Source organism: Tachysurus vachellii, chromosome 2, assembly GCF_030014155.1.
Source record: "Tachysurus vachellii isolate PV-2020 chromosome 2, HZAU_Pvac_v1, whole genome shotgun sequence".
In the NCBI taxonomy this organism is placed as follows: Eukaryota; Metazoa; Chordata; class Actinopteri; order Siluriformes; family Bagridae; genus Tachysurus; species Tachysurus vachellii.
This window is the reverse complement of record NC_083461.1, coordinates 38,155,961-38,170,721: the sequence shown is the minus strand read 5'-3', so window position 1 is coordinate 38,170,721 and position 14,761 is coordinate 38,155,961. Positions and strand designations below refer to the sequence as shown.

The window sequence follows — 14,761 nt, the reverse complement described above, 5'->3', positions numbered from 1 at the left end:
GTGCTTTTCATCTTCTGTTTCTTTCCTTTATCTTTCTTTCACAAACACAAACTCGGGCTCGAGTACAGTAATTAGTCTGCAAGCTGTGTGTGTGTGTGTGTGTGTGTGTGTGTGTTCAGACGCTGCTCAGTGACACAGTACAGGTGACAATAACAAGTAAACAGTATTATGCCCCGCCCACAATAACCGGATCTGTAAAACTAAATGAAATTTAGTCAGCAGATTCACATCAGAACGTCATTTCACATCAGCAGTGATGTTTGATTTGATATAAAATATCCCAGCTGACCTTAAATTATGCATCAAAATCGAAGCAGCGGGTCACTGTATTAAAAAAATAAAGTGTCCTGCATTCATGTATAAAGCTCATGAGAAAAAAATCTTTTTCCATTATCTCTGTTCAAGACTGTGGAGTTAAAATAATGACTGGAGAACTTTAGCTTTCTGACGACACTGAGTTTAGTAGATACAGCTGAAATGATGATTCTTTTTTACAGTGATTTTTTTTTATGTCCTGGTTTCAGCTAAACCAGTATTTAGTGTGTGTGTGTGTGTGTGTGTGTGTGTGTGAGTGAGAGAGAGAGATGTGGCTATAAATCTTCCAGCCCCCTCTTTCAATATTGGCTAAATGTAATGAAGTGTTACATACAACAACTATAAAAGATATTACTCTGTGTGTGTGTGTGTGTGTGTGTGTGTGTGTGTGTGTGTGTGTGTGTGTGTAGGTGTCCCTGGAAAGAGGAACGAGCTGTATTATGAGTGTTGTAAGGAGCCGTACCCGGACGTGACCTACACAGTGACCATCAGGAGGCGGACGCTGTACTACGGACTCAACTTGCTCATTCCCTGTGTTCTCATCTCAGGCCTCGCTCTGCTCGTCTTCCTGCTGCCTGCTGACTCTGGGGAGAAGATCTCACTGGGTAACACACACACACACACACACACACACATGCAGGCTGACCCGAACATAATCAGCAGTGAAGCCGATCCACTCCGTAGAGGTCGATATGGGAAGCGAAGCTCCACGTGAGAGTTGATTGATTCAGTCTCAGTCTCGTTCTTTATTGTTTTTACGCCTGTCGGTGTGTAGCGGCTCTGAAGAAAGTCCTGGTCTTAAGCTCCTGAAAAATCCTTATCAGGAACATTTGCCAGATTCTAAAGGTTGTATAGAACAGCATGTGATGTAGGTGACAGAGGCGCTGTTAGAACATGAAGTCTAAACACAAATCATTTAGTGTTGTTTTGTGTTACTTTACATGGCTTTGATATTAGGACCATCCTGTGCGTGTGTGTGTGTCTGTCTGTGTGTCTGTCTGTGTGTCTGTCTGTGTGTGTTTGTGTGTCTGTGTGTGTCTGTCTGTCTGTGTGTGTCTGTCTGTGTGTGTGTGTGTCTGTGTGTGTTTGTGTGTCTGTCTGTCTGTGTGTGTCTGTGTGTGTCTGTGTGTGTGTTTGTGTGTCTGTGTGTCTGTCTGTCTGTGTGTGTGTCTGTGTGTGTGTCTGTGTGTGTTTGTGTTTCTGTGTGTGTGTTTGTGTGTCTGTGTGTGTTTGTGTGTCTGTCTGTCTGTGTGTGTGTCTGTGTGTGTCTGTGTGTGTGTTTGTGTGTCTGTGTGTCTGTCTGTCTGTCTGTGTGTGTGTCTGTGTGTGTTTGTGTGTCTGTGTGTGTCTGTCTGTCTGTGTGTGTCTGTCTGTGTGTGTGTGTCTGTGTGTGTTTGTGTGTCTGTCTGTCTGTGTGTGTGTCTGTGTGTGTGTTTGTGTGTCTGTGTGTCTGTCTGTCTGTGTGTGTGTCTGTGTGTGTGTCTGTGTGTGTTTGTGTTTCTGTGTGTGTGTTTGTGTGTCTGTGTATCTGTCTGTCTGTGTGTGTGTGTGTGTTGTGATGATAACTAGAGCTAATCAGCACTTTTTTTGTGCTTTTTTCACCACGATGGTTAAACTCACCTTGTTTACAGAACTGCTGCATGTCTCTAAGGCAGCTTTCAGACCTTGGAGGCCAAACACTACAAAGTCCTGACCGACACAAAGTCCTGACCGATACAATGACCTGACCAATACAATGACCTGACCGATACAAAGTCCTGACCGTCCTGACTGATACAAAGACCTGACCGACACAAAGTCCTGACCGACACAAAGTCCTGACCGACACAAAGTCCTGACCGATAAAAAGTCCTGACCGACACAAAGACCTGACCGACACAAAGACCTGACCGACACAAAGTCCTGACCGACACAAAGTCCTGACCGATACAAAGACCTGACCGATACAAAGTCATGACTGTCCTGACTGATACAAAGTCCTGACCGACACAAAGTCCTGACCGATAAAAAGTCCTGACCGACACAAAGACCTGACCGACACAAAGACCTGACCGACACAAAGTCCTGACCGACACAAAGTCCTGACCGACACAAAGTCCTGACCGATAAAAAGTCCTGACCGACACAAAGTCCTGACCGACACAAAGTCCTGACCGACACAAAGACCTGACCGACACAAAGACCTGACCGACACAAAGTCCTGACCGACACAAAGTCCTGACCGACACAAAGTCCTGACTGATACAAAGTCCTGACTGATACAAAGACCTGACCGATAAAAAGTCCTGACCGATACAAAGTGCTTTTGAAAACAACAACAACTCAAAACTGATTTTCTCTTTTTGTTCTTCTTTCATCAGGCATCACCGTGCTGCTGTCACTCACAGTCTTCATGCTGCTGGTGGCGGAGATCATGCCGGCCACCTCCGACTCCGTCCCCCTCATAGGCACGTCTCACTACCTCTTATCGTTTAGTAACACTCACAAAGCCTGTAATTTAAACACATCATTAAAGAAGACTTTGTCTTAGACAGAAGAGGTGTAGAAAGAGCAGAGATATGATGTCATGTAGTACATTTATATTTATATACTTATTTTAAATCTTAATGAACAATAATAAATTACAGAAATTCTGAATTTATGAAATGACAAATGCTAATAAATGTAATGAGAAATTTATATATATGAATGTATAATATATTTCTATACATATTGATTATATGATTCACATAATATAAATGAATGTATATAATTAAGGAAGCAAATTTTTTTCATTATATTTGTTCTAATTATTAACAGTTATGTTCTAACCGTGTTGCAGCTCAGTACTTTGCGAGTACGATGATGATCGTGGGCTTGTCTGTCGTCGTCACCGTCCTCGTCCTGCAGTTTCACCATCACGATCCACACGGAGGCAAAATGCCAAAATGGGTGAGGGGCAAGAAAACACGAAGCAGCACTAAACACCAAAGCTCTCAGTACTGATAAGATAACAGAGCTGCTCACGATGACATAAACGTGCCAAAGCAGAACTGCACCACTTTGATTACTTACTTACTGAGCAGTGTTTGTTTCATTTGGAGAATAAAATCCTCTGAACGATTCCTAAGTGGTTTTCTAATCGGTCTGTGACTCGCCTGATTGCCGATAGCAGGATATAAAAGACTTTTATTTCTCAGGATGCGTAATGAAGAATAATTCATGCAACAGCAGAACAAACTTTTGCAAGATTCCAGAGCAAAGGCGTGAAGATAAAACTTTAATGTTCTCTCATCTCATCTCGTCTCATCTCATCTCAAAACTCCAGCGTTTCTGATTTAGCTCACAGCCGCAGGGAGCCGTGTGTCTGAATATTTAAAAAGCGCAGGGTTTCCCGAGGGCCACACGGTGCGTGTGTTCACAATAAATGACAACACACTAGAATGACCCTCATGCTTACAGTAGGTTTATCATTTTAGCTCTAAAATAGCAGCGGCCATCTTGTAGCATTTCTTCATCTCGGCACTAATAGCTTTTACAGTTTAACCTTTTCTCTTCAACACTTAATGTGATGAGTAGAAGGAGGAGAGAGCTTTAATTCTACTGTATACATGACGTGCTCTATGTCACTGTATAGTGTTGAAGTCCGACTCTACACATTGACATTCTGGACATCAGTCTTGTGCTTATACTTTCTTCCTCTGTTACTGTGCTCAGGTGCGAGTGATCCTGCTCCAATGGTGCGCTTGGTTCCTACGCATGAAGAAGCCGGGTGATGAGCGCAAGTCCCCCTACAGCTACTCCAGTGCCAGTAGCAGCAGCCTGCAGATGGGCAGCGTGCCAGGAACCAACGGCCATACGAACCTCTACTTCGGCTTCCATTCGCCAGACAGCACGTGCTGCCCCAACAGCAGCGACTCGGGCGTATCGTGTGGAGTTTCCTGTAGCGGTGGGCACCGCGAGGCAGCTTCGGCGCCATCAGGCGAGCAGCGAGAGCTGCAGAGGCTCCTGTTTGAGGTGACTTACCTGGCACAGCGTTTCCGGGCCCAGGACGAAGCCGAGGCGGTGCGAGGCGAGTGGAAGTTTGCTGCGGCTGTGGTGGATCGCCTCTGCCTCGTCGCCTTCTCGCTCTTCTCTATCGTGTGCACCTTCGCCATCCTCATGTCCGCACCCAACTTCATCGAGGCCGTCTCCAAAGACTTCACATAATCAGCCTGCTTTTATCTTTTACACCGTAATGATAAAAACTAACCACTGCCCGTGTGTGAAAATAAGAGTACATTGTGAGTCAGGTTTCATCTGAGTGAACGTGAGTAATACTGTATGTTGTTGATCTGTTGATGTACCATCGTATATCTAGTCTAAGGTTTAAGAAAACGAACCATTACTGTTTGTAGGAGTGCAATACAAGCCACCGAGATTCACTCCCAAACTCAGCTGAAATTGACATCAAATGTAATGACGTATAATGAATCAAATGAAACCGTCATAGCTATCGAACAACAAAGAGTTCTCTGCCATAGCATGTGTGATTGTGACTCAGTGAGCAAGTGAATCAGTGTGAGTCAGTTTAATTTGTGTGTGTGTGTGTGTGTGTGTGTGTGTGTGAGAGAGTGAGTCAATTGGAACTGTTCATGTAGTACATTTCTATTTATATACACTTATTTTAAATCTTAACAAAGAATAATAAATTACAGAAATTATGAATTTATGAAATGACAAATGATAATAAATGTAACAAGAAATTTATATGAATGTATATGCATTTATATATATTATATGAATCATAATATATGATTCATATGAATCACATGAATTCATATGAATCATATGATTATATGATTCATCGCGTAATCGAGTGAGTCAATTGGAACTGTTCAGTGTATAAATCGGTCACTTTGAACTAGTGTAAGTTTGAATCAATGTCTTAGTTCGAATGGTTTGAGTATGAATCAGTGTGAGTCGGTTTGAATCAGTGAGTTAGTAGGAAATTGGTGTGCGTGTGAATCAGTCTGAGTCAGGGTTAGGGTTGCAAAGGGGCGGAAGTTTCCATGGGAACTTAATCTGGGGAATTTTGGAAATATTCAAAATTGGAAACTTTACGGGAATTTATGGAAATTTACGGGAATTTATGGAAATTTATTGGAATTTATGGGAATTTACAGGAATTTATGGGAATTAATTGGAAGTTTATATAAACTATATTATATACAAACATAAACAAACAGTTTGTTTGGTCATAAGCAGACGTGCATGCAAGGTAATACAAATTTTAAAAATGACGTCTTGACTGATTTAATTGTAAGTAGAACTTTAATTGATTATTTCATTGAGTAACACAAAAGCATAATAAACATTATTATGCTTGTAATAAACCTAATAATTGTAATAAACATTATTTTATAGAGGATTTTTTTTTTTATTTCGGGGGAGTGTGTGTGTGAGGGTCATCAAATTATCTGTGTATGTGTAACACTCCTAATTTACTGCTTATTAAGAGTTAGTAAGGTAGTTATTAAGTTTAGGTATTGGGTACAATTAAGAATGTAGAATAAGATCATGCAGAATAAGGCATTAATATGTGCTTAATAAGTACTAATAAATAGCCAATATTCTATTAATATTCATGCTAATAAGCAACTAGTTAAATGACCCTAAAATAAAGTGTTACTGTGGATGTTATGGAAGAATGTGAGTACTGTACATGCAGGGGTTTTGGCCTCGATGGCCCTCCAGTAAGCAGTGTGCTGTGTGCAAGTGACAGAGGAACGCAGGGTACAAATTCAACTTAAATTGCATTAAATCTTGTTGTTTTAAACACAATTATGCTGTTAAGATTTTTTTAACTACATTTAAGTTCCTTGTTATAGGCAACTATGCATTTTTAAAAAATTCCCAGTTTATTTCCATATATTCCCGTTAATTCCCATATATTCCATGGAAAGTTTCCAGCCTTGAAAATTCCCGGAATTTTGCAACCCTAGTCAGGGTGTGTGTGAATCAGTTTGAGTCGGTTCGGTATGTGTGAATCAGTATGAATCAGCTAGTGTTTCGAACTGGTCTGTGTGTGAACCGTGTTGTTTTGAAACCCAGTCCTCTGTGTCCGAGTCCCTGTTGGACTGTAGTTTATCGTGGATGTTCACGTTAGTCTGTCCGCAGCACTCGTGTAGCAGTAGGTAGTTAATGAGTGTCACATTAACACTTTCTTTAGTTCTATAGTAAACACTGTGCTTTTGCTAAATACCTGCAGATCTTTTTGTTGTTGCTTCTGTTTTGCTTCTCCAAATGTGTCACTCTGTCACTGTGTAAACACAGGCAACTACTAACGAATCCCCCGAAAGCTTTGTTGAGGAAAAGTTACGGGTTCCAGGATTATTAAAGTCCTGCTTAATTTCATAATTAACTCTTTAGTATAAGCTTCAGCTCGTGTAACAAACCTACAGTTATGTCTTACTCCAGCATGACGATTACAATCTTAGCTCAAAACTCAATCGTGCTCAAGCACCAAACCAGTAGAAATATTTTTAACGATTTGACTTCGCCTTCTGACTACAAGAAACTTTGCCGTTCCCACTTGTAAAGCTTATTAAGTGACCTGCTCACTGAGGTATTCAGACTTAAAGGTGGGGTCTCTGTTGTTTGAGAAATGCTTCAGAAAACTGAGTCGGGCCGAAAACTAAACAAAAATCAAAACTAACGTGTAGCCAATGAGCAGAAAGGGGCGTGTCTTGTCGATATGGGCGGAGTGAGCGTTCAGTGCGCATGTGTGACATTAGCAGAAAGCGGTTTTAACATTGACATGGAGGATAAAAACAAAGAAAGAAAGAGAAGAAAGACTTACGATAAGGTAAGAAGTAGGACGTGTTAATATAGGATCAGCTTTCCAGCGCTGGAGAGAACTGAAGGAGCAGGAAGTTGGTCACATATTCACAGATTGGAGTTTCCTGAGTCAATAACTCCTGAGCTAAACGCTGTTACTACACAAATAACACCTCTTTTCTATCGTAGTAATGTAGAGACGCAGCTACAACCGTGTTTTGTGTAGTAACAGTGTTTAGCTCAGGAGTTATTGACTCGGGAAACTCCAATCTGTGAATATGTGACCAACTTTACTTAAGACGCCGAGGCGCTTTTTTCCTTCTCGATAGGTGAGTAACGTTGGTTTTGTTTTGTTACACAGAACTAATATATGTCTTTGTCCTTTACATGATTATGCTTGTGTGTCATTTTTGCTTGTTTGTTTATCTACAATCGTATTGTTCTTCCCTTCAGCTATGATAAAGACACATTTCTTTCCAGTAGTTGCCTGGGTTACGTATGTATGTGTGTGTGGGCGGAGCTATCGATACAGGGGTGGGACCCATTTGGGTTAGGGGCGTGTTTGTTTTGGTGATTTCAAACGTCAACATTAGCTTTCAAACATCGGAGACCCCACCTTTAAGTGCTCATAGTGAGGATTTAATGCAGACTTTTCATCTAGTTCTGTTAGACGTTTATTAGCTATTAGTTAATTATTTTTAATTGTCTTCTAAACTTTTTTCAGCTTTTTTTGGCTTATTCACGTATATTCTATAACTATTTTTTTTTATAACTTGACTGCTTGTGTTTAAAGTGATGATGTCCAAGCGTCCTGTCTAGGATGCACATCCTGAATCCTGACTTAAACAGATGTGCTGAAATACCGTCGTAACCCTCGGGCCGTCGTCGTGTTAGGAAACTGTAGTTTATTTTATATATTTCTTTACCGCTAAACTTGAAATTATTTTGACAGACTCTGTGTGTGATTCCAGGAGCTCTCTTGAGTATATAAATGTCTTTTTATTTATTATTATCCATATTAAAGTCTCCTCCGAGGGTTTAAACACACCAGTCACTTGCTTTTGGCTTTTAATAACCAAATAAATTAGAAACGAACACATCAGCTGACCTTATTTTCTGTGTGGAAAAGCGGTGATGTCACTAGATTTGCCCAAACACCATGATGTGTACAGCCTTTAATTCAGAAGTGTGAACAGATTCTGGTGTAACTGATCTGATCAATCTGATATTCTTTTAATTGTGAAATGTACTTAGATGTGTATAACAACAGCACCGTGGTTGTACTTGTGTTATTTGTCCTTGTCTTTCTTTTCGTCCTGGATTTTGTGCCGTCCTCTTTCTAACATGTACAGGTTTTTGTGCCAACTCCGTGAACTAACAGCCATTTTTTTATTACAAAATATAGATTTCGAAAGAAACCGTTTAAATAAAGATACGTGTTTATTGCATTTCAGGACAAATCCTGACTCGTATTGAAGGTTTGTTTATTTTTTTGCTGTTGTAGGCACTTGAGTGGAGAGTAACTACTGTATGAGGGAGGGGATGTGTGTATGTGGAGCTCACTCGTTGAGTTGGCACAGCAGCGCTGAGGCTTTGGAGATCCAGTAATCACTGGGCTTGTTGGATGGCAACATCACAGTCACCACAAAGTTAGTGGAGTGTCCTGTAAGGAAAGAAAAAAAAAAAAAACAGTGCTCGAGTGTTCAGCGCTTATATACGTTCACTACAGTGTTTATTGTATAATATGCTTGTCGTTTATGGTTTATGTGATCGTTTAGTTCTCAGACATGGTTCTATTTTTTCCCTATTTAACCTGCATTTCACTAAACAAATGTACTTTTATGCTTCATCACACTGCAACTGACAGCAATAATGAAATAAATAAATAAAGCATAAAAAAATTACCAGTAAATAAATAAATTTGATCTCTCTCTAGATCAGTGGTTCTCAAATTGGGGTCCATGATTTTTTTTATTTGTTATTATACTGGGGGAAATCACTACACACCTTTATTATAAAATGATTGTTTTATTGATTCCTTATAAACATTAACTTGTTACACGAATTTACCCCAAACAGCTAAACGCCCATTAAAAACAAGTCAGTGGATTCTGTTTCATTTGAATCTGAATCAGAGTCGGTTTACATCAGGGTGAGTATGAATCAGCGTGAGGGTGAATCAGTGAGTCGGTTTACATCAGGGTGAGTATGAATCAGCGTGAGGGTGAATCAGTGAGTCGGTTTACATCAGGGTGAGTATGAATCAGCGTGAGGGTGAATCAGTGAGTCGGTTTACATCAGGGTGAGTATGAATCAGCGTGAGGGTGAATCAGTGAGTCAGTTTACATCAGGGTGAGTCAGTGAGTCGGTTTACATCAGGGTGAGTATGAATCAGTGCGAGGGTGAATCAGTGAGTCGGTTTACATCAGGGTGAGTATGAATCAGTGCGAGGGTGAATCAGTGAGTCGGTTTACATCAGGGTGAGTATGAATCAGTGCGAGGGTGAATCAGTGAGTCGATTTACATCAGGGTGAGTATGAATCAGCGTGAGGGTGAATCAGTGAGTCGGTTTACATCAGGGTGAGTATGAATCAGCGTGAGGGTGAATCAGTGAGTCGGTTTACATCAGGGTGAGTATGAATCTGTGAGGGTGAATCAGTGAGTCAGTTTACTTCAGGGTGAGTATGAATCTGTGAGTGTGAATCAGTGAGTCGGTTTACATCAGGGTGAGTATGAATCTGTGAGGGTGAATCAGTGAGTCAGTTTACCTCAGGGTGAGTATGAATCTGTGAGGGTGAATCAGTGAGTCAGTTTACCTCAGGGTGAGTATGAATCAGTGCGAGGGTGAATCAGTGAGTCGGTTTACATCAGGGTGAGTATGAATTAACGTGAGGGTGAATCAGTGAGTCAGTTTACATCAGAGTGAATATGAATCAGTGTGAGTGTGAATCAGTGAGATAGTTTGAATGAGAGAGTGTGGATCAGAGAGTCTGTTTGAGTCAGGATGAGTATGACTCAGTGTCATTTGGTTTGAATCATTAGGAGTGTGATAGTACCTGTTGTGGACAGAGTTCCTGCTCTGGCAGAGGTTTTATACAGCGGTGCGTGGTACAGTAATGGATCAGGTACGTAGTTCTGCTGAGGCTCAAAGTGGATCACAGGTAGCATGGGGTTCATCACCTGCGGCAACGCGTCCTCTATCACCATGTTCACATCGTCCCAGCGACTCGCATCCATGAACATCCCGTGCACAAACACTCCGTCCTCTATGCTGGGGAGCTACACACACATACGGAACACAAAACAAAAATACATCTCCAAATGTAAACGCCATCTTGTATTAGACAGACATTAAACTGACATCCAGTTTAGCACATCAAAAATATATTATTAAAATATTAGTACATATGAGTGTACAGTAGTTAAAGCCCGCCTTCATGACTCTAACCCCTAGCTGACCTGCTTGTCCTGGTCCGGTTCTGTTTCTGGTCCGAGGCTCTTCAGGGCTTCGGTGATTTCGGCCTGGTCTCGGTACACCGGGATCACGTTAAACCGGAAGTTGAGCTCATCGATGGGCAGGTTGTACTTCCGTGCATGGTTCTGCAGCGTGCCTGTTGGACAGTACATAGTGTGGAGTTGATCATTTTGCAGAGATGGACCTCAAACTCGTTTGACTTTTACAAATACCAACCTGTCAGAAAGCCCTGAGGGAAGAAGAACCCTGAGATCCAGAAAGACTTGGGCTGACCTATGCTCATCCAGCTCTGCACACACACACACACACACACACACACACACACACACACAAAAGTTACACTGCGTGCATCACGTCAGTCTGTTCACTTTTTTACACACTTTTAACAATTCCTGTTGTCTCAAAGCAGCTTTACAGCCTGGTAAAGTATGGAAACAGGATAGAAAGAAAAAAGAAATAAATATATAATAATAATAATAATAATAATAAGAAGAAGAAGAAGAAGAAGAAGAAGAAAAAATAAGGATAAAAATAAATAAATGCAATTAAATTTTAAGGGGGTCACGGTGGCTTAGTGTTTAGCACGTTCGCCTCACACCTCCAGGGTTGAGGGTTCGATTCCCTCCTCCACCTTGTGTGTGTGGAGTTTGCATGTTCTCCCCGTGCCTCGGGGGTTTCCTCCGGGTACTCCGGTTTCCTCCCCCAGTCCAAAGACATGCATGGTAGGTTGATTGGCATCTCTGGAAAATTGTCCGTAGTGTGTGAGTGTGTGAGTGAATGAGAGTGTGTGTGTGTGTGTCCCCTGAGATGGGTTGGCACTCCGTCCAGGGTGTATCCTGCCTTGATGCCCAATGACGCCTGAGATAGGCACAGGCTCCACGTGACCCGAGGTAGTTCGGATAAGCGGTAGAAAATAAATGAATAAATGAAATTTTAAAATTAATTTCAAAATATTAACTTAAAATTCTAAATACTATATATCTATCTATCCCTAATGAGAAAGCTGGAGGTAACAGCTGCAAGGAAAAACTCCCTGAGAGGACATGAGGAGGAAACCTTGAGAGGAACCAGAGTCAGTAGGGAACCTCATCCTCATTTGGGTGACACTTTCATATTCAAGCAACACGAAAACGTGATGTTTCATTAATCGTGAGTCTTCTACTGATGCACAAACACTTCATTCCCTACAGTGACTGGAAAACGACCTCCATCAGGACAGACGGACATCAGAAATAACCCGGAAATCACATCAGGTGTTCAAATGTGTGTGTGTGTGTCTGTGTGTGTGTGTGTGTGTGCACGCTAAGTGACTTTAAGAACTTAATGGCAATGTAAAGTTAAACTTAAAGAATGTAAAGTTTGTATTACGTCTATGAAGGAGGTGCGCATTGCCAGGTCTCGGACCCAGCTGCCTAGAGGCTTCAGAGACGGGTACGCGGCGTTGGCCCATTGCTCGGGCACCTGGTTGTTCAGGAAGCTGTTGTAGATCCGCTCCATCTCCTCAGACATCACCACCAAACCGGCTATGGCCTTCTGTAGGGTGCTCAGGGAACTCTACACACACACACACACACACACACACACACCATCGTTTACTGTATTAGACTCAGTGATTCTCTCTCTCAGTCTCGAGGTGTCGTGTGAATAAAAATGAAATAAGTGGCACATTTACTGGCTTTTACTGGTTTTTATCTGATGGTTCATTGTGTGAACCAGTTGCTCTAGTGACACTGAACACACTTTTAGATTTACACCTTTTCAGTAAAACTCACCCTTAACACACGCAGCAGGAAGTTAAAACGGTCCACTTCCTGTCCCAGCACAGTGGTCAGAGAGTTCACTCGGTCTTTAGAGTCTCGAACAAACAGGGCTTGTGCTGCGTTGTCCATGCTGAGTTTTACTAAAACACACAGGTTTTTACATCACTGGGTGTGATTTAACTCTGTAGAGCATTAGGATTATATTTAAACCATTAAGATAGAGTGATGGTTTAAAGAGGGCTGGTGTAGTTTAGGGTGTAGTTTATGGTGGATGGTGTCGTTTATGGTGTAGTTTATGGTAGATGGTGTCGTTTATGGTGTAGTTTATGGTAGATGGTGTCGTGTATGGTGTAGTTTATCGTGTAGTTTATGGTGGATGGTATCATTTATGGTGTAGTTTATCGTGTAGTTTATGGTGGATGGTGTAGTTTATCGTGTACGGTGTAGTTTATCGTGTAGTTTATGGTGGATGGTGTCGTTTATGGTGTAGTTTATCGTGTAGTTTATGGTGGATGGTGTAGTTTATCGTGTACGGTGTAGTTTATCGTGTAGTTTATGGTGGATGGTGTCGTTTATGGTGTAGTTTATCGTGTAGTTTGTGGTGGATGGTGTAGTTTATCGTGTACGGTGTAGTTTATAGTGTAGTTTATGGTGGATGGTGTCGTTGATGGTGTCGTTTATGGGGGATGGTGTCGTTTATGGTGGATGGTGTGATTTATGGTGTAGTTTATGGTGGATGGTGTAGTTTATGGTGTAGTTTATGGTGTAGTTTATGGTGGATGGTGTGATTTATAGTGTTGTTTATGGTGGATGGTGTCGTTTATGGTGTAGATTATGGTGGATGGTGTCGTTTATGGTGTAGTTTATGGTGGATGGTGTCGTTTATGGTGGATGGTGTCGTTTATGGTGTAGTTTATGGTGGATGGTGTCGTTTTTGGTGTAGTTTACGGTGGATGGTGTCGTTTATGGTGTAGTTTATGGTGGATGGTGTCGTTTATGGTGGATGGTGTCGTTTATGGTGTAGTTTATGGTAGATGGTGTCATGTATGGTGTAGTTTATCGTGTAGTTTATGGTGGATGGTGTCATTTATGGTGTAGTTTATTGTGTAGTTTATGGTGGATGGTGTAGTTTATCATGTATGGTGTAGTTTATTGTGTAGTTTATGGTGGATGGTGTAGTTTATCATGTATGGTGTAGTTTATTGTGTAGTTTATGGTTAATGGTGTCGTGTATGGTGTAGTTTATGGTGGATGGTGTCATGTATGGTGTAGTTTATGGTGGATGGTGTCGTGTATGGTGTAGTTTATGGTGGATGGTGTCGTGTATGGTGTAGTTTATGGTGGATGGTGTCGTGTATGGTGTAGTTTATGGTGGATGGTGTCGTGTATGGTGTAGTTTATGGTGGATGGTGTCGTGTATGGTGTAGTTTATGGTGGATGGTGTCGTGTATGGTGTAGTTTATGGTGGATGGTGTCGTGTATGGTGTAGTTTATGGTGGATGGTGTCGTGTATGGTGTAGTTTATGGTGGATGGTGTCGTGTATGGTGTAGTTTATGGTGGATGGTGTCGTGTATGGTGTAGTTTATGGTGGATGGTGTCGTGTATGGTGTAGTTTATGGTGGATGGTGTCGTGTATGGTGTAGTTTATGGTGGATGGTGTCGTGTATGGTGTAGTTTATGGTGGATGGTGTCGTGTATGGTGTAGTTTATGGTGGATGGTGTACTAATCACTTACCCGGAATCTTGTTGAGGATGGATTCTGCGAGTTCAAGCACCACCTCATCATTACTCTTCCCTCCAGCAGCTGCTGTGGAGCGCGGCTGAACCTCCAGGATGGTGTTAATTACAGTCGCTGTCTCCTGCCTCTGTGTGAACACAACAAACACAACAAACACATCAACCACACAAAACACAATAGAGTACAGTGTATGTGTGTGTGTGTGTGTGTGTGTGTGTGTGTGTGTGAGTGTTTTACCTGGAAAGCCAGGTTAGCGTTCTCATGCATGCCAAACACCTCAGGATCATCGATGATGGGCAGGTTCTCGATGTAGCTTTGGTACTCGCTCAGGCTGTTGGACTCTGGGGCAAAGTAGATCCCTGCACACAGAAGACCAGACTGTGTCACTTTACACTTTACATTCATTCTCTGATGACTTTGTGTCACTCGTGTGTTAAATTCACTGCTACATTACAGATAAAGTCATAAGCAATGAACACAATACATTTATATTTAACGTTGCCTTCAGGGGAGAGAGCAAATATAATCAAGGACTATGAAATAAAGTTGTTCTTTATTGATCTTAGTGACACACAAACGTGTGTGTGTGTGTGTGTGTGTGTGTGTGTGTGTACCTGACTCTGAGTACTTGTAGCTCTCCTTCATAGTCTCAGGTGAGAAGAAGCCTTTGAGAA

At 41.7% G+C, this 14,761-nt stretch overlaps 2 protein-coding genes across 2 annotated transcripts in view; one reads left to right on the top strand and one right to left on the bottom strand.

The window, feature by feature from the left end:
• The window catches only part of chrna8 (cholinergic receptor, nicotinic, alpha 8), a 44,722-nt gene extending 37,482 nt beyond the window's left edge, over positions 1-7,240 (top strand). The window contains exons 7-10 of the mRNA XM_060864602.1: positions 726-920; positions 2,676-2,762; positions 3,137-3,246; positions 4,012-7,240. Of these exons, the coding sequence (XP_060720585.1) occupies positions 726-920; positions 2,676-2,762; positions 3,137-3,246; positions 4,012-4,503 (884 nt within the window). The 3' untranslated portion in view covers positions 4,504-7,240. The remainder of the gene's footprint in view (positions 1-725; positions 921-2,675; positions 2,763-3,136; positions 3,247-4,011) is intronic.
• A 1,368-nt stretch (positions 7,241-8,608) lies between these two features.
• Positions 8,609-14,761, bottom strand: part of dnah6 (dynein, axonemal, heavy chain 6) — a 53,208-nt gene continuing 47,055 nt past the window's right edge. The window contains 9 exon segments of the mRNA XM_060864601.1: positions 8,609-8,776; positions 10,170-10,392; positions 10,573-10,724; positions 10,805-10,877; positions 11,957-12,142; positions 12,361-12,488; positions 14,085-14,214; positions 14,325-14,446; positions 14,702-14,761. The exon segment at positions 14,702-14,761 is cut by the window's right edge and continues 60 nt beyond it. Coding sequence (XP_060720584.1) covers positions 8,673-8,776; positions 10,170-10,392; positions 10,573-10,724; positions 10,805-10,877; positions 11,957-12,142; positions 12,361-12,488; positions 14,085-14,214; positions 14,325-14,446; positions 14,702-14,761 — 1,178 coding nt within the window. The 3' untranslated portion in view covers positions 8,609-8,672.